At 40.5% G+C, this 25,352-nt stretch overlaps 1 protein-coding gene across 3 annotated transcripts in view; it reads left to right on the top strand.

Moving 5' to 3' along the window:
* Positions 1-25,352, top strand: part of LOC115793034 (Kv channel-interacting protein 2) — a 111,841-nt gene that overhangs the window by 42,766 nt on the left and 43,723 nt on the right. The window contains exon 1 of one of the 3 annotated variants that reach the window (XM_030747742.1): positions 14,265-14,473. The exons of the other annotated variants lie outside the window; for them this stretch is intronic. Coding sequence (XP_030603602.1) covers positions 14,386-14,473 — 88 coding nt within the window. The 5' untranslated portion in view covers positions 14,265-14,385. Of the gene's footprint in view, positions 1-14,264; positions 14,474-25,352 lie in introns of those variants that run through there. 3 annotated transcript variants of the gene reach the window in all.

Below are 25,352 nucleotides of genomic sequence, written 5' to 3'. Positions count from 1 at the left end.
CGGAGCGACGTATAGTCCGAAAAATACGGTATATGTTGTGGTTCAGTTATTTACCCATAAGCCGAAAGCTATTGTTTCCACCTTGCTTTAAAATTTAGAATACATGAACAAGGAAAGCACAGTACAGTAATTCTGCCTGCTTGTCTAGAAAAAAGTGAGCAGGTGAGGGAGAAAGAAGTCCAGTAAAGAAAGAAGAAGGGGTCTATACATGATGTGCTTCAGTGAGCGTTCCTGCCATTACCCCTGGAATCGTTACTGCCACTACGTGGATACTTAATGTATTATAATTCACAAATCTATAGTAAGAATGAAAGAAAAAGAGAGAGCAGAGCAGTAAAGGAGTGTCTGAGTCAGCATCCCTGAAACTAGTTTTAGGTCAGAGAGTAGGGTGCTGTGAAATTGGGTGACCTCAAAAATGTTACATTTAATCAGATCAAAGTCATACTGTATTTTAGTGATGCAACTGAAAATTTTTGCACAGACTCTACCTGTCTTGCTTTGTCCAACCCTCCCTCTCCCTTCTCCCATTTTCTATGTTAGTTCATGCATGTGTGCACCCACACTGACTTTATCCCTAGCGACACCTTATCCCAGCAGTAAGTAGCTTCCGTACTCTAAAAAAAAAAAAGGCTCCTCACTCAGTCTGTAGGAGCATATAATATCGATAAGACACATGCAGTTGTATTGTACTGGTGGTGATGTTGTTCTGAGGGTGGGATAAGAGCTCTCTCCTGTAACAGTGAGAAGGCAGACTGAAAATGAAAGTGCAGACTTTCTCTCCTCCTCCTACACAGCCTAGCTCACAGGGGCTCCATCTCTCTGAGGCTCTCTGATCTTTGAGTCACAAAACACCTGCTGCCTGCCTTCAGACAAGCATGGAGAGACAGGGGGAAGAACAGCAGTCAAGCAGCCAAGAGGCTGGGTGTGACAGAGAGAACGATAGAGTCGGCTTCAGAAGAAATACACGGCGTAACGTAAAATAAGAAGGAAGCAAGGTGTAGCAAGCGTGGAGTAATAGCAAGACTTCACGGTGACACTGACACTTAAGGAATATCAGAGACCTTTTGTCACTCAGTGATGTTTAATACCTTCATGCAGGTGCAGGTGGCAGCGTGTGAATCCTGTCTTGGAGTGTTAGGCTTGACTGACTGATTGGTGCCTACCAATAAAACAAATGCGAAGGGTACAGGACCTTCTCTTAGGGTTATTTATGGCCGTCTTGGCCCAGAAATCCATTTTTTTTGCTTTATTATATTACTTTATTTGTCGGTCTTGTCTCCCGTGAGTCAGTCCCCTCCCCATCTCACAGTATTGGCATCACTCCTGGTTTGAATCTAAGGGAATATGTGAGAAGTTCCCAAAGACTTGGACCAGTGGAAGAGAGCATGTTCGTGTAACTGCAGAGCAGGGTAGAGTGGAAGGGAGTCGTGCCTTCTATCTACTATTTATTGTTTTGTTTCTGTTTCGTATGAATCACAGCAAAAACAAAGATTAGCTTTTGATGAATATTGCTGTGTTTTTGATTCATTTCCTGGATGATGTCATTTTTTTTCCTATGCCACAAACAAATACCAGTGTGGCCCCTCATGAACTTTCAGCCTCTTTTATCATCATGGAATTGATACAGATTGACAGATTAATCTGATGCCCAGATCAGGGAGTATAGCAAAAGTCTAATCCTTAAATCTGAAGATGATGCTCTGCTGTAGGTTGATAGAGACAAATATTTCGGCTGCACTTAACCTCTGACTTTGCCTTGCAATGGTTCAATTACGCTGCTTCCGCATTTTCTGAAGGCGAGATGATTAACTCCTTATAAAAGCAGACAGGCAGTAAATTGATGCTGGACATTAATCCAAGAAACCATAAGATGTAAAATGGCTTTTACTTATATGCTCAAATTTGTGGAGATGAGGAAGTGCATGTGTTCTGAATGTGTGTATTTTGCTGCTTACTTATATGTGTTATAAAAACTAAAATGGAGAATGAATGAAATGCTGACTTTTATATGATAAAATTATATATAATGTCTTTGACTGGATCGTCTCTGTGAGTTTGCTTATCTCTGTCTGCCCTCTACTGATCAACACCGTTTGGTGCAAGCATCAAATACAGTATGTCCATTTCAGTGGGTATATATATATATAAGTAAGAATATTTTGGGATTTTACATTATAGTTTACTTTTAGTTTAGTTTTCGTTTTTGTTTTTCATACTTTGTCAGGTGCAAGAATGACTATTGTGTAATAGAAACTCGACAAAAGATGTGCTATTCTTTGCACCTTTATAGAGCACTCATTGAAACACTTAGTGTACTTCTACCTTACCTTAACTTAGAGTGTTATTGGAGACATAACAAGACTTAATTACTTTTGTGACATTTTTCAAAATGTTTCATTTTCATGTAGAAAATCAAGGTCAATAAAGTTATCATATTTGGTTCCTTGCCTGTAAGTGGTTAAAAAAAAAAAAAGAAAGTCCAAGAAGTGTACAAGAATAATGCATATTTGGTGAAAGGAACATGTATTTAAGAACATTAGAACAGAATAGATATCACTTTTTAGAATATTAAAATATAAATGTAACTTTACACAACATTAGGCCATTTCTTCATGACCGCATGCTTCTTAACCTCACTGGGGCACGGGATGGACATCATATACAAAAATAGTTACGTGTCCTACAACGGGTTATACAGTCTAATTCACTAACATCTGGGATAGAGAAACCATGTAAAGTCTGTAGGGGCAATCCAGCATTGATATGCTTACAGATACACAAGCACATATTTGCTCATGCACACAGAAATAATTATTTAGCATAATATTTCTTATCTTTAGAACAGCTTTTAATGAATATTCATTAGCACTCAAATTAAAGTGCTCTATAGTTGTATTTCTCTTCCAGCTGGAAGTGCCATGCATCATTAGTTACTTAAAGTGTTTCACTTTCATTTATAGGCCCTCTTCCTCTCTGGTCTTCATTAAACTTAGAAGTTGATGTGTGTATGTGTTTGTGAAGTTTTTCAGTTTCTTTTCCCGTGTGCCCCTTGTTTAGTCCATCTGTTTGCCCCCAGGGCTGATGGCGGCGCTCTGTGGTGTGGCTGTGCAGGTTTCTGCCTGCAGATGGCAGCAGCATCACAGTCATTATGTTCTGGTGTGTGCTAGCTGCATCACAGGCCAGCCAAAGTGTACACTGCTGAAGAGTTAAAGAAAACTCACCACTCTCTCATACAAAAGCTACTGTAACAGTGTTCATTGTGTTGCTAAAAACGTGAACAAGACAGAGAAATACGAAATGTTGGCTTGTTCTATTCTTGTAGCTTAGATGGGATATATTTCTCGTTTGGCTGTTAGGAGGCACAGTAGCAAAGCTGGTATTGTTGCTCTTTCACTGTGAGTTTCTATGCACATTTGTGTATGTGTGCATCACCATGGCAAAATGCTATTCTCTAGTATGTTTACTATAGCAGGAACTAGCAAAAAGGCTGATGCCCAAAGTCAGGGTTCCAATACACACACATTTTTTTGCACTTGACCTATGGTATGTGTGGGAAAGTATGGATGGTTGTTTTCTCTCTGTCTTAGCCCTGCGACAGGTGACCCATCAATCTATCTATCTTCATCTGGAATTCAGTGGGGATGTGGAGAACAACAATAGAGGCCAACTTCCAGCCAACTGCACAAGCCACTATTAAGTGTGGGATTTACCAAGGAGATCATCTGTCCCCACTGCTATTCTGCATAGGCCTGAACCCCTCAGCCAGATGGATACAATGGAGCTAACATTAGCCACCTGTCCTTCTCCTGTTCGAATGACATTGGGATGTCATTCCGACTGGAGAAGTGTTGTCAGATGGTAAAAAAGAAAGGGAAGGTAGTCAGAACTGAGGGGATTGCACTACCAGAAGGCAACATTTCAGAGATTGAAGATAGCTACAAGTACCTTGGAATCTCACACGCAAGTGGGAACCATGAAGAGGCCGCTAGGAAAGCTGCAAAAGTACCTGCAGAAAGTACCTATGCCCTGCCAGTCATCAGATTATTATCCCTGCTGGGATAATAATCCACTGACATCCTTACCATGCATGGAGGGTTTCACCCTAAATCCAGCACCCTGAGACGGTACGCTAAGTGGAAGGAAGGAGGCCGACCACTATCCTGGATGAAACAACAAAGATCCATGAGTCCATGAGATGGCCACAACTGATCATGTGCTTAGTGAATACCTCATGTAGCAGAAACCTGAGAAAAAAGAGGAGCAAGAACAGAACCATCATGGATGGACAGGGCCCTGCACGGCATGTACTACTGGCATATAGAAGAAGTGGCTGCTACTGAAAAATCCTACCAATGACTGGACAAAACTGGACTGAAAGACAACACAGAGGCACTTACCATGGCAGCACAGGAACAAGCTCTAAGCGCAAGATTGGTAGAGGCTGGGGTCTACCACACCAGGCAAGACCTCAAGCGCAGGCTGTGCAGAGATGACCCTGATACAATCCAGCACAGAACTGCAGGTTGGAAGATGCTAGCAGGAAGGGCATAAATGGAACACCATAACCAAGTGGCTGGCATAGTATACAGGAATATCTGTACTGAGTGTGGCCTGGAAGTCCTGAGGTCAAAATGGGATACACCTCCAAGGGTGGTTGAGAATGACCGAGCTAAGATCCTGTAAGACTTCCAGATACAGACAGACCTGGTGATGGCTAACCAACCAGTAGTGTTGGACAAGCAGAGGAAGAAAGCTGTAGTGATAGATGTAGCAATACCAAATGATAGCAACATCAAGAAGAAGGAACACGGGAAGCTCAAGAAATACCAGTGGCTGAGAGAAGAGCTAGAGAGGAGATGGATGGTGAAGGTACCAGTGGTCCCCGTGGTAATCGGAACACTTGGGGCAGTGACCCAGAAACTGGGAGTTTGGCTCCAGCAGATTCCAGGAATGACATCTGAGATCTCTGGCCAGAAGAGCACAGTCCTAGGAACAGGACCCTCAAGCTCCCAGGCCTCTGGTAGAGGACCTGAGCTTGGAGGACAAAAGGCTGCCCACAGGGCGAATGGGGAAGTTTTAAAAATATGTACTGGCCAAAGTTTGGACAAACTTACCCATTGATATGAATGGGTACCTGTCCAAATGTTTGACTGGTACTGTACATATATAAGTAACTCTCCCATTAACTATCTTTACCTGGTGTATGATCATACAACATTTACCAACAGACATAGTGATATGGATTGGTGTCATACTGTGAGTGTACTTTAGTTGTATTTTGTCTGTCAACAGTAATTTTGTCAGCATCACAGTGTCATAGCTGTTCAAAGATGAGTGCATTCTGATTCTAAGAGGACTAAGTACTGTATAAAGTACAGTAATCACCGGTCTCTATTTTAGTGACAACTTTTTTAATCACAGATTAGTGAGTCTGTTGTATATAGAAACTGTATAGCTACTGGGCTAGGGGTCCGGGTTAGGGTTACGATTAGGGGGGTTAGGGTAAGCTATTCCTGATGCTGCTGGCATTAGGAATAGCTGATGCTATTACAAGTTAGTATTTCTTACTAGTAAGAGCAAAGCAAATTTTGTGAATGACACAATGTGTGAACTAAAATCTAAACTCCTCTAACTCTCTATGGCATGGTGTTGCCCACAGGCAACAAACCACAGTTTTGGTTATTGCACTGTCCCTTAAATTTTTTATTTATTTATTTTTATTTAATTGCACAGCACTGTTCAGTCAAATTAGGAGTTCTTCCTGTGTCTGTGTGGGTTTTCTCCGGGTACTCCGGTTTCCTCCCACAGTCCAAAGACATGCAGTTAGTGGGGTTAGGTTACTTTGTGATCCTGAATTGCCCATAGGTGTGAATGTGAGTGTGAATGGTTGTCTGTCTCACTGTGTTAGCCTTGCGACAGGCTGGCGACCTGTACAGGATGTACCCTGCCTCTCGTCCTATGACAGCTGGGATAGGCTCCAGCCCCCCTACGACCCTGAAAAGCGGAAGAAAATGGATGGATGGATTGGTTTGACCTTTGACCTGGGGGTAAAGCAAGCCTTTCATGAACCAAATCCACAGGGGACCCAGTACCAGTTACTCCAAAGACTAATATAATTCTTATACATGTTTCAACTGAAACAACTATATAAAAAATATGTGCATGTGCATAAATAGGTGAAGATGCACATTTGGTCGTTTAAAGTCAGATTTTTGGTTAATTTATTTACTAAAACAGCATTTTTTGCTTCATTGCCTCAGATGACTTGAATAAGGTGTGCCGAACAGGGACTGGGATACTCACAACCTCTATGTTACCTTTTTAGAACGCTGAGTAGTGGGATATATTAAGTAGTCAAACCACTAACATGAACTTTTACTCCTGTAACTTACAGGAAAAGGGCACAAGAACATTTTATGGGAGGAAAGAATGTGATTGGACAGTTAGGGTCGTTCCCTCAGTGAGAACAGTGAACTTGATGAGAGTGAGTGTTTCATGAAGTCCCACACAGAATAGTGATCAGTTCACGCATACAGACTAACCCATGCATGCATGAGCACAGACACAGACACACAAGTTATTTGGTTCTTGGATTAAATGCTTATATGAAAATTAACTTGATATTTGTTATAATAAAAATGAAAATGTGAGTAAATTTATTGTTTTCTCCTAAATTTAGTACATGAGTATTAACCAGATTCTGGTGAGGCGGGGGTGCAACTTTGTTCACCGTTATATCAACAGGGACCCCAAAGCTCTAAAAAAGAGCTTGGGCATCAGAAAAACTAAAATTCAGGCTTGATAATAAAACCATTTAAAAACATTTACAGACTGATCCTACTTAAATCGAGAATATGTGTTGTTTACTTGAGTTGTTCCCCTTCCAAGTGTCCCTGCTTTCCTTCACACTGGCTGATCTGAGGTAAACCTTCAATTATAGATTAAAGCTTCTACATGTGTGCATATTGACCCTTTGCCAAATGACTCTTATGAACTTGTACTTCACTGTGGATTGTCATTCTGTATTAAGTCATCCTGGCAGCCCTTGAGAGCCCTCACAGCATATTAAAGGGGAGGGTATAAATAAACAGGCTGTAGGATGCAGTCACTACTCTCTATAAGGAAATAAAATCCATCTCCATGGATGCAAATGATTGCTTAGCTCATTTAACTATTCTGCTACTCTGTTATGTACTGTGCAACAGTCTGGGCAGCTTACCTTTTGTATCCCAAAATGTTAGTTTCTAACTATTTGTATGTTTATGCATCGCGATCTCTTTTGATTAACCAGGCAGAATGAGCTGCAGTGTATTTGGACTCACAAGAGTGAGAGAATCTGAAACCTGAAGAACAAGATAGGGAGAGGTTATCAGGACCACGTGCGACTGTCTATCTGTCTGTCTCTGTGAAAACTTCTCTGCTTTTTTTTTTTTTTTTGGATTTAAGTCTTAACCACACATCCCTGAAGATGAGTGTTTCCACCTGTGCCTCTTTCTTGTTCCTCCCTCTCTTTCCACTCCCTCGCTCTTTCTCCTCGCCTTCCCTCCACCGTCACATGTCCTCAGTGAATAGAGTGTTGAGTGGATTTCACCAGCTGGTGCCTTTGCCTGCCACATAAATAGTGTTAAAAACAAATGCATGTGAGTATGTGTGTGTGTGTGTGTGTGTGTGTCTTTGCCAGATACTTGAGTTGAGTGTCAGTGTCACATCTGCCCTCCAACATTCCTGTGTGCCTTTGTGCTCGTGTGGAAGCCTGCACAGACTGCTGCACCAATTCCACATCTGCGGAAAATCATTATGCTGTCACTCGCAACGCACACACACACGCACACACACACACACACACACACACACTCTCACTTACAAAATCTGTCTTGTATACATTTTTTCCCTGTTTTAATATAATTTACTATAAACCTGGATACATTAGTTTTTAAGTTTTGAGTGTAGAAAGAGAAAAAATAATAAGAAAAAATGAAGCATGAGAGGTCAGTCAGACAGTTAGTAGATTCTCTTCATTCAAATGAATATCCAGTCAGACAGTTGGCAGATCTGTAGCTTCATCAATAGGTTAAGTGCACGCTGCTAAACTCATCTTTCTTCTTATGTCTTTGACCCCTCTATCTGTCTGCCACAATGTTCCTTCCCCATCTGCCCATTTTCATATTTTATGGCCATTCAACTGACGTGTTGAAACAGAAACCATTTTTTTGTCCTTGCAGGATATAATTAAGAGTTAATGGAATTTGACTGAAACTGAAAATTGGGCCTGCAGTGTGAAGTGTTGTTCTTTGTTTGTGTTGATTTTTTATGGTAATAGTTGCTAATGGACTGTTGCCTGTACTTGGCTGTGCTACTTTCACACCCTGGACATCTTGGTGCTGGTGGTGACTAAACACTTGAAAAAATAGATGCAAAAACGCACATGTACACACTCTGAGAACAGGCGGCTGAGTCTTGGCACAAATGCTGGGCACATGTCACAGTATTTAAATGAACAATGCGTGCAGAACTCATACTGGAACAACCACGCCCCTCCTCATACTTCTTACTTATTCTTATCACATCCTTCATATCCCCCGTAGAAAATCTTTATCTTCCTGTCGAATAACAGGGTGCTTATATTGATAATGTGAAATTTTACTGCTGCTCAACTGATAGGACCTCAAGCCTCTGCACATTTTCAGTTAACCTGTCAGGTACATCCAGAGGGTCCCCAAGGGGTTCCCAGGCCAGCCGAGAGATCTGATCGCTCCAGCATGTCCTGGGTCTGCCCCGGTGCCTCCTCCTGGTAGGACAACACCTCTCTCAAGAGGCGCCCAGGAGGCATCCTAGTCAGATGCCCAAACCACCTCAACTGGCTCCTTTTGATGTGGATGAGCAGCGTCTCTACTTTGAGCCCCTCCCGAATAGCTGCACTCCTCATCCTACCTCTCAGGGAGAGGCCAGCTCATTTCTGCCGCTTGTATTCGCAATCTTATTATTCTTATTCTCACTACCCAAAGCTCATGACCATAGGTGAGGGTAGGACGTAAATCAACCGGAAAATCGACAGCTTGGTTTTTACGCTCAACTCCCTCTTCATCACGACAGACCCGTCTGCCTGTCGATCTCCCGTTCCCTTCTCCCGTCACTTGTGAACAAGACCCCGAGATACTTAATCTCCTGTGTGTCGGGCAGTGGCCAAGAACAGAGGCCCTGGCAGACCGATCCCGGCTATCGAGGCAATAAGCCCTGGTGATAACATTGGATTTTATGTGCTATTGTTCCCTCCATTTAGGATCAAATCAGTTTGATGTTTGAAGGCCCGCAGTGATGTCAAATACTAACTTCCCTCAGATGTGTTAAACCTAAAGTAACGAGCCTGTTTTGAAAGTGTAAGGCGTAGAAAGTACAGATATTTGTGTAATATTGTGTAGGGAGTAAAAATAAAAATTTAGAAAATAAATACTCATACCTGAAAATTCTGCTCAAGTACAGAAGTATAATAACAAAGTATTTGTACTTTGTTACTTCCCACCTCTGTTACTCACTTGTTCACAGTCAACAAAAGATCAATTCATTACACTCCTGAGACCCGAGCTCTTGTTTGGGCTCCATTTTCAATTTCTCCTACTTGGGATTAGTTAGACCTGATAAGTATAAAAACTAAGCATTACTTTCGAAAAGAAAGTCATTTTTCTTCACAAAAGTAAAGCCCTCATATAAGGAAAATATGTTTATTTATTTATTTATTTTTTAACAATGTATAAAACACTTTTTTGAGCAGAATGAAGGACATACGGTCTATAAAGTAGTCTCAGTGTGACAGTCAGTGATTAAATCAGATTAGTAACATAAATACTGTCTTTGTACCTGACTGATGGTACCTATTAAAGGTACCATCTGGAGTCCTTGACCTCTGCTACTGCTATGGAGCAGTTTTTCTATGAGTGTCTGCCCAACATCAACAGTTGGTTGTAACATGTCAAGAAACAGCAATGTGCCAGTAAAGGCAAAGAAAAGAGGCTTACTTGCTTCCTTACAAGTAAACATGGATATACCATGCAGGATTAAAACTTTTGGATTACAAGGATATGCATAACCTGTTTTGGTGACTAACAGTGAATATAGTATGTATTGTGTATAGTGTATAGTGAGTATAGTTTTTTTTTGTTTGTTTGTTTGTTTGACTACAAGAAAACCCCACAGTCTACTTTAATGCATCCACATAGTCTACTGTGCTTTTAGATACATTTGTCGGCCGACCTATACATTTCTTAAGTTTTTCTTTCCATTTTGAAGTTATTTTATTTTACTTTCAGTATCTTTCACATTACTTTTAATGGTTCTAAGAAAGAATAGAGTACTGTTCTTCCTTAGAATTGCCTTAAGTTATTGTACTCTGTGCCTTACTTTAAAATTCCAGACATATAAATCATAATTAGTCTTTTTCGTCATTCCTTCATCCCTTGACGGCAAAGCTGACTTTATTAAACTTTAACCTGTAATCATCAGATCATGCATCCCTGAATGTGTGCGTGTGTGTGCGTGTGTCAGAAGATGGTGTGCCACATCCACCAATTAATGTTTAATCCTTCATGCTACACTGATCACTCAATCTGTCTCTTCAGTTCAGTTAACTTTTAGCCTAAACTGCGTGTATGGGAGGCTACTTTCTTTCTTTCTAAAATCTAGCTGGCTCTATTATTTATAGGTTCAGGGAAAGGAGCAATGAGCATGAAAGCATGGGTTTTTGTCCACAGTGTGAGTCTCGATCATCATCTGTCTGTCTGTTTGTACCTAAACTAAAAAAGATAATTATCATCTTATTGCATTAAATCCTGCTGACCATCATTTGCTTCAGTTGCACTTTAAACTAGCTGAGGATTATCTTCCGGGGTCATTTCCAACAGTGAGTGCCTCCCACCTGACTCCCTCAGAATCAGCTGATTTTTTTTTTTTTTTTTTGGACAATAACTTTAGCATATCCAATGAAGCCATGCAAAATTTGACCTTCATATTATGAAATTTGACCTTCATATTATGAAAACTGTCTGGGTTACAGGCTCCCAAAGTACATATTGTAGGGGTGGATTGAGATTTGGCTTTTCTTAATTCACTTTATTTTCTTCATACATTTTCAGTCATATCACATCACTCATAACTTCTTAAGTTTTGTAAATATTTTTAATTTTAAGCTCTGTTTAGAAAAAAAAGAGCAATCAAATCAATTTCGCACCCACTCAAAGTGTTTGAATATAAAGCCAAAGTCCCCTTTTTAGGAAGGATTTATTCACTGGCCTATTTTGAGCATCAATTTCATGGAATACTGTATATAAAAATTTCAGTGGCAAGCCTCCACCAATTTATTGATGTAGAATAACAGAAACACACACTGGTACCTCAGAGGTTTTATCTGTTTTCTGAGAATTCAGTGTTAAAAAAATTTTAAAAATGCTTTTTGTGTGAACTTTAAATAATCATATCACTGAGATAGGTGACTGGTCAAACAACTTCAGTGTTTACATAAGTTTAATACAGTCTGACTGATATAGGATTTTTAAGACTGATAATTGATACTTGGTGACCTAAAAATCTGATATGTTGGCCAATATTTTTTTCTTTTAAACACACTAAAAGTCAATTTCCCTAAAAGTTTTATGTTTAGTCTTTACTTATAGAATATGACATTGCAGTATTAAAATAATCTTGTTATTTTTTTTTTACAAATCGTGGAGTACTCATTTATGCTCTGCCCGACTCTGCTTGGATCAGCTGGTAGTTGTTTGTGGTATTCTGAACATGTGTTGCCATCAGGCCATCTTTCACAAACTATGCGACATCAATGCTCATAACATGTGGGAATGTGTTATAGAATTAGTGTAATTAGTTTGGCTGTACTTAAGTCATGTTTGATGGCTTAATTTACAATTGAAGTTGTGGGCTTAAATATGGATCACTTAATATCTCACAATCGTATTGGGGTTGTTACTCAAAAAAGAAGTGTGTTACTTTTGTTAAAAGTAATGTTGTGCATTACTTAATTACGCGTCAGAGAAAGTAATTTGTCACAAAACTTGAAAGCAATCACCACAGAAATATGAACAGATAGAAATGAAGGCTACAAAGTTACAGGCCTGACTGACTACTCAACGCTGCTGCTGTCACCTGTTGCAGATCAGGCTCGGTTCAGCTTTAACGTCGCTCTGGGTTCTTCACTAGCTTTGTGCTAGCATGCTCTCTGTGCAAACAGTCAGCATTGTGATAGCGGTATAATGCAGTTGTTTGTTAAAAATTAAAGGTAACATCCATATCTCCACTCTTCGTAATGCGTTACATTAATGTGTTAATGAAAAATGTAATGTGATTACAATAACGAGTTATGTTCGCCAAACACTGTTCACAACATGTTGCCAGAGTCTGATATACAGTTTTTTTTAGGAGGGACCAGATAGTTTAACTGAGTGCTGGGTGCTCCATACAACACACATTTACCGGTACTTGCAGTTCCTGTGTTGCTGTGAGTTTTTAACTGTGGACTGTTTTGATCTGGTGATGGGGGACTTCACTCAAAGAGATGACCAATGCAAGCAGACTTGGGTTAACAGTTACTGTGACTTAGTACAGAACGTGGAGATTCAATTTTTCAGTAGCTGTTTGTGCCTTCTGTGACTGAAAACAGCACTGTGGGTAGTGAACCAAGATTGGAAGGTTTAAGGACACACTCATACTTCTTATGGTATACCTCAGTCAGCACCTACTGTCTGCAGTTATTTATCAAAGCCCCCTTCATACTCAGAAACAGGGGAGATAATCCTTACTTGAACCATTAGTGATCACTGAACCCAGAAGTCAGGAGTCAAAACCAATAAGTAGTACGAATCCTTATATGACCATTTAATACTGAATCACAAAAACCTTTTTAAAGGCTTTTCCATCTGCTCTCCCACATGTTCTTAAGTCCATTTGCTCAGAAACAGGTCCTTCTGTACCACATGATTATGTCACTAGCTGAGCTGCTATAGACTCTCACCTGGACCTGACCTGTACCTTGTACTTTGACCTCTCTCTGTGACTTCTAAATTAGGACAAGAACACAGAGCCCACAGAAAAAGACATGTGCATTTAGAGGAGGCATCTGCCCGACATTTGATTGATTTTTTTTTTCCCTCTGACCTCTGTTGCTGAGGTAACTGTAATCACTCTTAATTCAGCATCAGGGAGAAAGCGGGTGAATAAAGGTGGACTGGCAGCAGTTTAGTGGGCTGATGTGGGAGTTGTAGAGGGCAAAACAATAAATATGTGACACCAGGGAAAACAAGTGGAGTGTGTTTCCTTGTTTCATGACTCTGAAAGAGTTGAGGCAGAATGATAAGGATGAAGAAAAGGCTTTACATAAATACATTTCTTTTCTCAATCCCACAGGATTTAAAAGCTCCTCCTCTCTCTTCCCCGCTTCTCCTCCTTCTCTGACGGCAGATAATAATCCTTTCATCGACTGCTGGTGAGGGGTGGTGTTTGTCCAAAAAGCCTCTTTCTCCTTCAACAAGCTTTTTCACTCATTTCAAATTTCACCACATAGAGAAAGGAGTGAAGATATTATTAATGCATTCCCCTATTTGCTCCATCTCCACCTCCCTACCTGTCTCTTCATGTAACTTCACTTTTCCGTTTTGCTCCTAACTTCTTTACTTTCCCTCTTACCCTCTTCTGTGTTATAAATATTATTAATGAGCAAGCAAACAGATAGAGAAGAATGGTGTGTGGTGCTAATTAATGAGTTTGTTTTGTTTCCTCTGTTGCTTTACTCAACCTCCTGCTGGCTCAAACATACACAGATGTACACACTCTCTCAGAGACTCTCTTGTCATGTTCCATGACTGGAGACACATACTGTAGAAAATAAATAGCATCAATAAGATGTGTGGAAAGCAGCTAGAAAAAAATCCCCCACCACCTGCCACTCACCCGGCCTCCTTCTAGTATACTCCTCTCACACACACAAATGTACACACCCTCTCACATGTGCGCTGGTCCGTAATTTTCCTCCACACTCTGTTCCCAACCAATGAGAGGCCAGAAAAGGGCTTCTCAGAACGTGAGGGGGAGGAGACAGAGTGCTGCCGGCTGATTGACAGCGCCCTACAGGTGGAGAGAAGAACCGAGAGGAAGAGAAAGGGGAGAAGACAACAGAGAGAGAGGAAAGAGAAGGGGGTGAGTGAGGAGGAGGAGAAGAGAAGCAGCGGCAGTTAGACTTCCATGAACACACACACACACACACCTAAATACAGTCACTCACAGTGCTCTGTGCCTCCCCTCCTACCTTGAGAGCTCCTTTCCCCTGGCAGACTAGTCGACTACTACCATCACTATCATCACCTCCACCTCCACAGCTGCACCAAGATGAGCCAATGCAGGAAAAGGTGCAAGAGGCAGCTCACCAAGGTGGCTCGCTATTTCTATCGCTTCCTCATGGGAACGCTCACCCAAGGTAGGCACCCAAAACTTCCACTTCCAAACCCAGAGGTTTGCTGCTGGGTCTGCTGAGCGCAGCAACTAGGTGGAGCTCGTCTGAAGTTAAAGTTTGCTGTGTATTTAGCGGAGGTGTGCTTTGAAATCTTTGCAAATGGGTCACTACTGTGTGTCTGTGGATTTTTTCCACATAAATGATAGTACAGTAAATGCCCTCCTCAGTTGCACAAATCCTCAACATGACTGTTTAGTACTGTAGCATGTGAGTGTACTTGTGGGGTTTGAATGTGTGTGTACAGTACATCTAAGTGTTTTGTTTCATCTTCAAACAGCGAGATCATTCAAAGCTTAGACTCAAAGAGTCTCAAGATGGTTCCTCTGCATGATATGTACTCTCTATATTCTTGTGAGCATATATTGTTTAAGCTTATTCAGTTAAAATGCATAATAATAGAATCAATAATGAATTCACAGTGAGAATTAGAAAGCTGCTGGGTTTGAATGAACTCACTCTTTTGCTCTTTCAATCTGCTTTTTGAATCCCTCCTTTCCCCCGTCCTTACTTCACAATTCTGTCCTTCTGACTCCTCCTGTTCGCTCTCTCACAGTCAAACAGATTGCTCTCTGGAAGCATGAAGCATTCCACCTCCATTGAGAAACTCTCAGTGGAAGAAAGACACACACAGCCTTTTATCCAGCCCATCATCCAGCTCTTAGTGTGTCACCAGCTAACCCATCCCTATCCCCCTTTCCTAGCTACCTTTCTCTGTACAGTTACATAGAACTTTATAATGCTAATTTGTGGAGTGAGATTAGAATAAAATTATGTAAGGACACTCAAATTCTTTTCATCATACTTGGAAGGTCTTATTTCTTTAGCATCAACATACTCTTTGTCCTTCTGAGCTTAGTGCTGGCTGCATAGTGTCCTTTCCAGAAATCACCCTTTATAGTGTTGCCTATTGACAGCCTGCTGCTAAGCTTTACACCCATTTTCTTTTTTCTGGCTAGTGATATTGAGCAGCAGCTCACATTGCCTTGGGGAAAGCACAACAGAGTAGGGTGGTTCTATTGAATCCCAGCAGTTGATCCTGAGGGTGGAGGTAAAGCTGTGTTTAGATGACCTTGTCAATAGAGCAGTGTGTGAATACTAATTTGACATCCGGGTTGCTCATCTCTACCTCGGCTTTTCTCCTTGTTATCACTTCAGACTTTGACATCTGCAGAGCTTCACATTCGTGATCTGAATGCAGCAGCTGATCATGCGTGGAGAAACACAGATGCACATGTTGCAACCCATGTGCGAATGTGTGCTGATCACAACAAAAACACCCTGTTGGACATGAAACTATAACTCATATTTGGGATGATAAAGATTTTATTTGGTTATCAGAGGGATGCTTCCCAGTACACATTTTGAGGTTTAATAACTGTTGTAAAAATGTCTATGCAAGACATTAAAGCATGAAAATAAAACAAAAAAGCTTGAAAATAAAGGCAGTGTCTGCAATGTTATCTGGGTGTCTGCTTGAAGTCCTCAGCTGGACGTCCTTCCTGGGCAAATGCCATATTAAATCAATAAAACCTACATTTCTGAAGTTGCTGTTAATTACACCGTTTACGCCTTTGAGTTTGCAGAAATGAGCTCGGGGATGAATGGCACAGATAGAGTTGGGAAATAAGAAAGCATTGACAGATGGACTAACACATTGGTGGTTTTGATGTTTTCTTGGGATGTGCTGACAACAAGAAGAAAAAGAGGCGTTGCTAAAGTAATTACAATTAAAGCACTATTGCACAGGCACAGCATCAAACTTTGTATTGTTTCAACAGTCATACACAGACATGCAGTTTTTTGTTGTTAAAACTCAACTCATAAGCCACAGCGTGACATAAAGGCTACCACCTGAGTTTACTACAAGTGCCAAAATAAAATTTAGGGGGTGTCAGAAAAACACAGCCAGTACAGAATGATGGGCTCAAGGAGCAGACGTGGTGACTATTCCAAGCCTGTACTCACATTTTCTCATGTGTAGACAGGTAATCAGGCTCATGCACTACCCTTGTAGACTTGCATGCCACTGCAGCATAACTAGGGCTTTGCAGAATGGTGTAACAATATATGAATGAATTAAGCAAAACTGCTTTAATTTATTTCATTTTTCCATGTACATGCTTGGTATGAAAAGGTTGGAATAACTGTAGTCATTGATATTCATGACTTGGGTGCATGCACACAGAAACAGAACAACTTTAGAAAATCATGCAGTTCGACACTCTGCTGGCCAAAGAAACTACCAACTATTGAACCAGCTAACTAGCTACTGCAGTATTAAAGCACATTCGCTCCCATCTATGAAGTATTTATTAAAATCATTCGGTGTGTATGTGTGTCTGTATGTGTGTGTGTGTGTGTGTGTGTGTGCATACACATCCTTAAGTTTACCCAGAATGGAGTTACCATGACTACTGGCTCCTGCGTGTCTGTTCCAATGGGAGAGAGAGAGAGAGAGAGAAAAAGAGAGATGTCTGCTTCATTGCAGTGGGAGCCAGAAAGGGCTGAACTGTATAATGGCTGTGCTACACTGGGATTTCATCAAGGCCATTCATAGTTTGGTATTTGGGCATTGTAGCATTTTTGGCTGTGCCAAGGTGCTGAGGGACATGCCATTTAAGTCAGGCATGGAGAGACAGATTTTGCACTGCCATCAAACTGTGTATGAACCTAACAGTGATTTAACCTATCAGAAAAGGACTGATGACATTACGAAAGCCCATGGTTAATAGGTGTTTTTATTTGACCTCAGTGACTACAGTCACTAGACCATTTTTGGAAACATGATTTCATTTTTTTTAATGTGCTTATACCCTTACTGAAGGCACACAGAGTGTTTCTGAATAGAATCATGTGCCTATAATTAGTTCTGTCAATTAATCACAGTCCTGTGCCTCTTCAACCACAGACCTACACAAGGGTCAGGAAGCTGATTGTGTGTTGTTAGATCACGCTGGTGTATGCATTAGTGATGACAGTCATTTTTAATCACCCTCCTTTTTTACTCTACTTTTCCCACTAATTAGCTTGTTTCATTAGCTTCTGTAAGGTAAACAAGGGCATGCTACTGTGTGTATGTGTCTATGCGTGTTTCTGTGTGTCCTTTTCTCCTGTGCTTCCCTAGGGCTTTGTCTGTGTTCAGTGGGACAAGCTGTGTTTAGTGCAATTAAAATATTTTAAATACTATTGAACTTGCTTGCACGCCCACACAAAAATGCATACATTACTGTAAGTAGACCCGTTCATATGATCTTCTTATTCCACTTCTCTTTTGCACATCGCTGTGGCAGTTAGTGCTTGTTGTGGCTTTGTGTATCGAGTCTCTTTGAGCCCTATTGATCTGTCCTTTAACTATAACTTTGACTGACATAAATAGTCCAAACTTAAATTACAGATCTTGTCTTTCATTCTGTACCCTTTCCTCTCGTACTCTGCCTCCTGTCCCTATTAGTGTTGCATACATCTCTTTTATACCAGTGCACACTTATAACCCATATCATTAATTTGGCAGGTGAAATTAATACCACTGAACTTGTCTGTACAATGCAATGTTCCGCTGAAAACCTTGTGGATTAGTGACGTCCTCCCATAGCAGTGGCAGTCCAAACAAGAGTGGCATTTCTTAGGAGGAGTGCACTCTGCCATGACCCAAGGAACACAGCAAAGAACCTAAGGCACTGAGACGACTTGTCTTGAACTCCAACGTGTCTGGAAGGCCGATGCAGATCAGTTTCCTCCCTATCATTTACTCTCCCAGTGTTAGTGAAACTTGAAAAAGTGCAATGCAAACCTAGAGAGGGAGACCGGCTGCCTTCAAAGTAAAACATTATGCCTTTCATAATGTGTGTTGGTTGCAAAGGTAAGGTGCAACTTTTACTTTGAAGGCAAATATTCTCCATCCCCGGTTTGCAGCGCATTTTTTTCAAGTTTCCGTTCGGCTTGGAAAGTAAATTGCAAGTATTTCGAGACAAGTCAGCATCTTCAAAAACTATGGGTAGCAGCGGCAATCTGCTCGCAATCAAAGCAAGCACAAGGAGGTGCAACTCCTTTGCGACCAATTTCACCCAGTGACCTCCAGCAACCACTCGCCACAGTTTTCCCCTCACAGCCAGAGGTTGCCAGAGGGCCCCTGTAAAGTCTCTAGACTGTGGTGTTTAATTTGATGGCTAATTGATATACTGTCATATGCAACCTGTAAAGGTTAAAGAGCAGTATTCACTAGAGTACAGTGGTGTAGAGTTTAGTAAAATTGATATTCATTGTAAAAAATAAAACAAGACAAATGTGTTGCATTAAGTGAAGAAATAACTAGTAGTTGGAGCTGACAAGAAAATATTATCTTGTGATTTCATCTGTACAATATCACATAATGCCTGAAGTCAGCTGTCAAATGTTTTCTCATTTCTACCCATACAGTAAAATAAAGAAAAAAAAACTCTATAGCTCTATTGCCATAGTCTCTAAATGTAGAAGAAAGTAGTAATAACTGTGCTTCACTAGTCAAAGCCTGTCCACAATCAGAAAGATGTGTGTTTTTGCCTGATCAGTGGCTCAGTAATCACATTGTTAAACAGCCCACTTTGTCTTAGTTATCAGTGTATTTTTAGCTTGTTTACAGGAATACATTCAACTGTAGCTGAATGTGTTCTGCTTCTGTTTGAGCTAAATAACAAATTTGTTCCCATCAAATTAAAAAATGACTTCCTGCCCACTAACAACTTTACTCCATGGCAACTGTACACAAACATGTTGCTTTGACTTGTAAATTACTTGAGGTTGTAATAAACAGCCCTAAATCAATATTTCATGTCTGAAGATGAATGTGTTTGGTGCGTTGAGGAACAACACATGCTGCACCTTGCTGCTTCTCTTAAGGTGATCATGATCATGTGCTCATTCTTGCAGATTCCTGTAACTTATTAATGTCATAAACTATATTCTCCACCACGGCACCTACAGTATCTTACTACAGAAGACTTTCACAAGGACTTCCTGTGCATCCTGTGCAATGAATGCAACCAAGAAATAGTCACATTCATTTCCTTCTCCAGAGTATGAGTCATTTGTTAGGGGCTCTGACATTTTTCCAAATGAAACTTGGTGTTAATCTTCCTTGAAAAGCCATTACAACTTTGTACTGTCTAATTAATAATGTCTGATTTTCTTCCTCTACGTGCCACTTCCACCTTTTTCTTGCATGGGGATGCAGAGTTCTACATGAAGAGAAGGTGCATAAATATGCATGCCCAGAGAAACACACACATTTCCTCAGATTCTGTTTTTCAGCTCTTGTACCTTGAAGCTGATTCTTTTTGCAACTCACTTGTGGCCATGACCAAAGAGATTTTGTTATCAACCTTTCACTTATGAATAAAATATGCTCGGTGTAAGCTTTGGCATTGCTTCATGTGTATTTGTGTGCATGAGATGGTGCTGAATTTCAATACATTCTTTATTTTATTATGGAAACTCTAATACTGTCTGGTAGCAGTTCATGTGCTTCCAGTTGCACTGACTGACTCCTTTGCAGCCACTGTAATCAGCGGTCAGCACTTCAAAGCCATAACTGCTCAACTTTTGGTTGCCTTCTGAGGAGTCATGCGTCACGTTAGCACCATCCCTCTTGTCTTTGAAAAACTTTCCTCACCTTTTGATAGAAAAGTGTCACTTTTAAGTGGCTTGTGATGGCAAATTGTGACAAGTACTTACACGGGGTTTAGTATACATGCATGTATGTTGCTATATTTCTGTTCATGGAGAGTACTAAGTCATATTACAGTGTGTGGTAATGGCACTCACAGTAGGAAGGGAATTGCTCATTACTATAAGTATATCATATTCCAAGCTAAAGTCCCCTGTTTGTGTGCTTAACTGTGGGGTGAGGGAGATCCTCTGCCAGGCTGAATGTGGTCGTGCCTCATATAATAGGGAATATGAAAACACAGCAGGAAAAAAGTGCTTAAGTATCGGCTCCAGGAAGACAACTTCTGGGGCAGAAACAAAGAGATACATTCAGATTCATTGACAAGATTTTGTCCCACTTCATTTAAGATTGTGATTATGTTACTCGCTGCTGTGCGAGCTGTGAGAAGTGTTGAAAAAAAAAAAAAAAGATCTGTAAGAAAGCAAGTGAAAAGGGAAGATAGACAGCAACAAAATCAGAAGTGGTAAATAGAAAATAAAAAATACCTCATTCTATCACGTCTGAGAGCTCACACCCATTTTAAGATCGGGCTCGTTTTGTCGCCAGACGTGAAAATTCTCACATGCTCATGCTGATTATTCGCTTCTGTTTCTGTCTGCTGTTGACACCTCCTGACTTGCAGATTCAGAAAGAAGATTAAAAGCTGGCCTAAAAATAAATTCCTTGTGGAAGTTCAAGGTCAAAGCATTTGCAGAAAAAAAAAGTTCTCTTCTGAAGAGCTATATTTAAAAATTACATTTCTGTTTTACACGTGCTGCCAATTATATGCACATGCAGTGGCATTCCAGATCAAGTTATTAAAGGAAAAGCGACAGTTGGTTTGTAGTTATTTGTGCTCTCTGTGTATGCTGAATAATCCTTCTGTGTATCTGTTGCTTGCTTCCTTATCCTTTGTTTTTACTGGCACCTATCCCTCTGTTTTAGCCCTAATCTGCTCCATGCTGTTCACATTTCGCTCTGTCAAATGCTGATTAAGTCAGTGCTCTCACTTGCTCTGCCTGTCAGGTAATGTACCATCCACATCAACATGGTATATGCAGTTTCTCTCCTCTATGTCCATTTCCAGCATAATTTAGAGTAGGTTATGAGCTTCTCACCTCTGATCAGCTCTCCAACTTTCTCTCAAGATAAGGCCGTAAAGACAAGAAGCAGGAACTGACATGTGATTAAATTTCAGTTTTCACCCAAAGCTAATGCGCTGCTTTTTAATTGGATGGTAGGGTCCATAAGGCTACTCCTGTCATCCCTCATCTCTGTGAGGAAGACTATTATCTGGTGCAGCGTGGCCTGTTGATCTTCAGTTTCTTGCAGATCAGTGTGCCGCACCAGTGGGCATTTTAGGTGTTAGCCATGTCCCTCTCACTGTTGTAGGAGCTGTCTCTGCATGTGTCCTCTCTCACGAGGCAGCTTTTTGCTTTGCCCTGAACCTCTCCTCCACTCATCCCATCCACCCCCACCCCCCACCCCCACCCCATCTTTCTCCCCTTACGAGGAAGGTGTGAAACATCACCTTCATCCATCATGTGTATACACACACACACACCTCACATGTGCTAAAAATAAACTGCTATTAGTAGCAGTCTGGGTGGGGGAGATGGGAGTGAGGGGGGTTAACTAGAAGTAAGTGGTGGAGAAAGGAGAAAAAATTCAGTGAAGTGTAGAGGCAAAAAGAGGAGGAACTGAAGGAAAGTTTTATTTTAATTAATTTCCTTTTTTAAACTTGGATTAGACTTTTTTTTTTTAATGAGAGAACCAACAATCTATTTTAAATCTTCTTCTCAGATATCTAGAATCATAAATTTTTGCTTGTTTCTGAAAAAGAAAAACAAAGGATGGGTGCACAAGTGGCAGCAGGAAGGAAATAGATGGCTGAGGAGGAGCTCCAAAAGGCTTTGAGTGGGCTGAAATGGATGTGGTACACAGAAGGCAGTTAGGATGGGCTGGCCTTGGATGGGGTGATCCATCCCATGTGCGGTTCAGAGCAAGTAAGAAGGACAAGGACTGTGTAGCATTTGAAATAACCTCCTGAGTAAGAGCTTTGCGAGGTGATGGCATTCGCCTAAAGCCAGCAGAGCCAGCAGACACTGTGGGAGGGAGTTGTGAGCCGAGCAATCCCAGATTAGTGAAATATACCACATGCACCGATCAGGTTTCTCAGCAGCGCAACCTTTGACACACTGCCATAACCCCAAAACCTCCATCAGTAAGATGGCACAGAACAAATCTGCAAACAGTCCAGGACCACCAGTGCCAGTTTCATCACAACCTGTATGGATGTAGGCCGGCAATTAATCACTTCAGGTGGTGACATGTGCTCAAAACTGGCAGAAGTAGTAAAAGAAAGAGACAGCCAGTGAAAAGTGGGAGTCAGCAGGAGGTGGAAAGTATGACCAGTGTTTGCCTTAATGGCTATATTTAATATAATAAACACTTAGATTGTTGCTACGTTTAGTTATCTTTTGTCCTACTTAATACATGCTGAATACACAGTTTTTGTAGCTAATAGCCTGAGGCATACATTACTTTAATAAATCATCCATTATGAATATATAACAAGCTTACAGGGGCACTACTGAAACAAGAATAAGATGTGCGCAATGATGCATAATAAAAATGAATGTGTTGTACATTATACAAATATGGCTAAGACACTTCTGTGCTCCAAAAGTACATTTTGTCATATATTTGTCACATAGATGACATATTTGGATGGGACACAGAGACTCTCACTGATACACAAGTGGAAAAGCCTCATCTTTCTCCCATGGTGCAGGTTATCAAATGGTGACAGCGATTACACACGACTGTGTAGTGAAATTTGTTGTTTGAGAACTTTATTGCTAAGCAGAATAGTTCCTGCTGTGTGTTATGTATTATTTGCAGACATCAATCTGAGGTGTGTTGTTTCGCGTCCAGACCAATAACTGTGAGCATTTTGGAAGTTTAGTGAAATATTATATAATATGATTTGTATAAAAAGTCAATGCTGATAAACAAGAGGATTGTATTGTTGGATTTATGTGTATTTAAAGGTAAATTGGCTTATAAATAACAGAGTGACAGCATGTGCTGTCAGTCTAAGACATGAGACTGATGAAACAGACACTGACTAGACACACTGTACACACATGCAGTGAAAAGCTGCACACGTGCCTTTGTGCATAAAGACTTGATACATGAAGCCCTGATTTGGAATTTAGACCATTTAATTTACAACTTAATGACTTGTTCTCGCTTTTTTTTTCAGTTTTCAGGAGAAATTTTTAGGAGTATTTTGATAAATAATTAATTTTCTAATCAGCTCTTTCCAGCCAGCCCCTCAGTCATTAAAGGCTACCTAACTCAATGAAAGTGTATTTTCCACCCCTCGTTGACAAGTTCCCTTGGCAGGTGGATAAATTTACTGCTAACTATAGCTATCAGAGCAGTGAATAAATCTAAGCTAACTATAGCTATTAAATGCCTCAGGGATCTCTCAATTTCACTCCAACTGCTGCGTGCACATGTACACTGGATTCTTTAACTTTAGCACATCAATGTGAATATTTGTCTTAGTCTTTCTTCAATGTACACATGACCAAAGTACTATTAAATTATCAAAATGTTACTGCATCAGAGCAGAATTTTGTGTTATTTCTGTTTTTGTAGCATTTTGCTTCAGGTTGAAGCAGAATGCTACTTTGACCTGATGTTGAAGTAGCATTCTGGTATTTTGAGAACACTAGAGAAGTCTTTTAGTTTAAAAATGTATACTGAGAGTGATTATTTTTGGTTCCTATTAACCTGCTGCTAGTGTTATAATATAAAATGTCTGGGAAAAAGTGTGAAATACACGTGACAGAACCGTCCACAGTGTGATATAAGATCTAAGATAATAGATATTCACAGCAAAGCCCCCAAAATCAGTTTATTGTGAAAACAAATAACTACACAGTGTGTTATGGTAAATTTATTGGATAATGTAAAGCACCATAAGACTAAAAGTCAACAATCCTTATTAACATTTTGACTCATTAAAAGGAATATTTAGTTAGATTTATTCTATCCCTCCTCTAGCCAACCTTCAACCTTCCTTCTTTGTCTCTGTGTAACACTTTCTGTAATAGACAGCAGTCTTTGGGGACAAAGGGTGCACTTCAGGGCTATCCACCAGGGAGACTGGTGGTCAGAGGCACTAAAAGTCTGATGGACCCCAGCTGGGACGGAGCTGTCGCTTCCACTCAGCCATCCGGGCATGAGGAGGGTCGGTCTCAGTCAAATACGACCTTGAGGGACTGTGCTGCTGACCTCTAGTCGATATGAGAGAGCGAGAGGGAGCAAAAGTCGTTGAGAAGAGGCCGAGGACGGAGAGAGTGAATGGATGGGAAGGAAAGAACTGGAGGTTGACTCAAGTGGGGCAGAAGGAAAAGAATTCATTTTGGCAATAAAAGTGTGTTTGAGTGAAGTGATACACAATCTTAAAAGTTTTTCTTTTACACAAATATTTCAAAGTCAAGCTTTGTTTCAGTGTTCATCACTTCTCTCTAAGCAGGCCTGTCTGTTTAGTGTGTAACCGTCACAAACGAATGGCTCATTTATTGAGTTGTATCAGAAATGATTTCCATATTGATTAAAGGGTTACTTTCTTATTCATTTAAAAAGATTAAGCATCCGTGACTCTTTTGGATAAATAAAGGTAGAAACTAAAACTAAAAACCAAAAACATTTTTATAAATAACTAAAAGACAAATAAATATATCATAACCCACTAAGAGACTTCATCACCACTCTTCTTGACTGACAGTGCTCAATGTCTCTCTTCTTCTCTCTATCACTGTAAATGTCTCACTTGCCTGTCATTTTCTCAAGTGGCACTTGTCTGTCATCTTTTTGCTCTGCATCAATTTGATATCTGTCAGTCATCTCTGTGTGTGTGTGTGTGTGTGTGTGTGTGTGTGCGTGCGTGCGTGCGTGCGTGCATGCACACCCTTCTGGGTGGTGCTTTGTCTTATAGCTGTAAGGGGTACAACATACATATTTTGAGATAAAATAAAGACATACTCCAATACAACTTTGCATAACCTTTGTCTGATCACATGCTGCACATGCTACTGTACAGTGCTTCACAGATTTATTAGACCACCACCCAACTTAAGGTTT

The sequence above is a fragment of the Archocentrus centrarchus genome, chromosome 15, assembly GCF_007364275.1.
Source record: "Archocentrus centrarchus isolate MPI-CPG fArcCen1 chromosome 15, fArcCen1, whole genome shotgun sequence".
NCBI classification, from domain to species: Eukaryota; Metazoa; Chordata; class Actinopteri; order Cichliformes; family Cichlidae; genus Archocentrus; species Archocentrus centrarchus.
The sequence above is the reverse complement of the archived record's forward strand: the minus strand, read 5'-3'. Positions and strand labels throughout refer to the sequence as shown.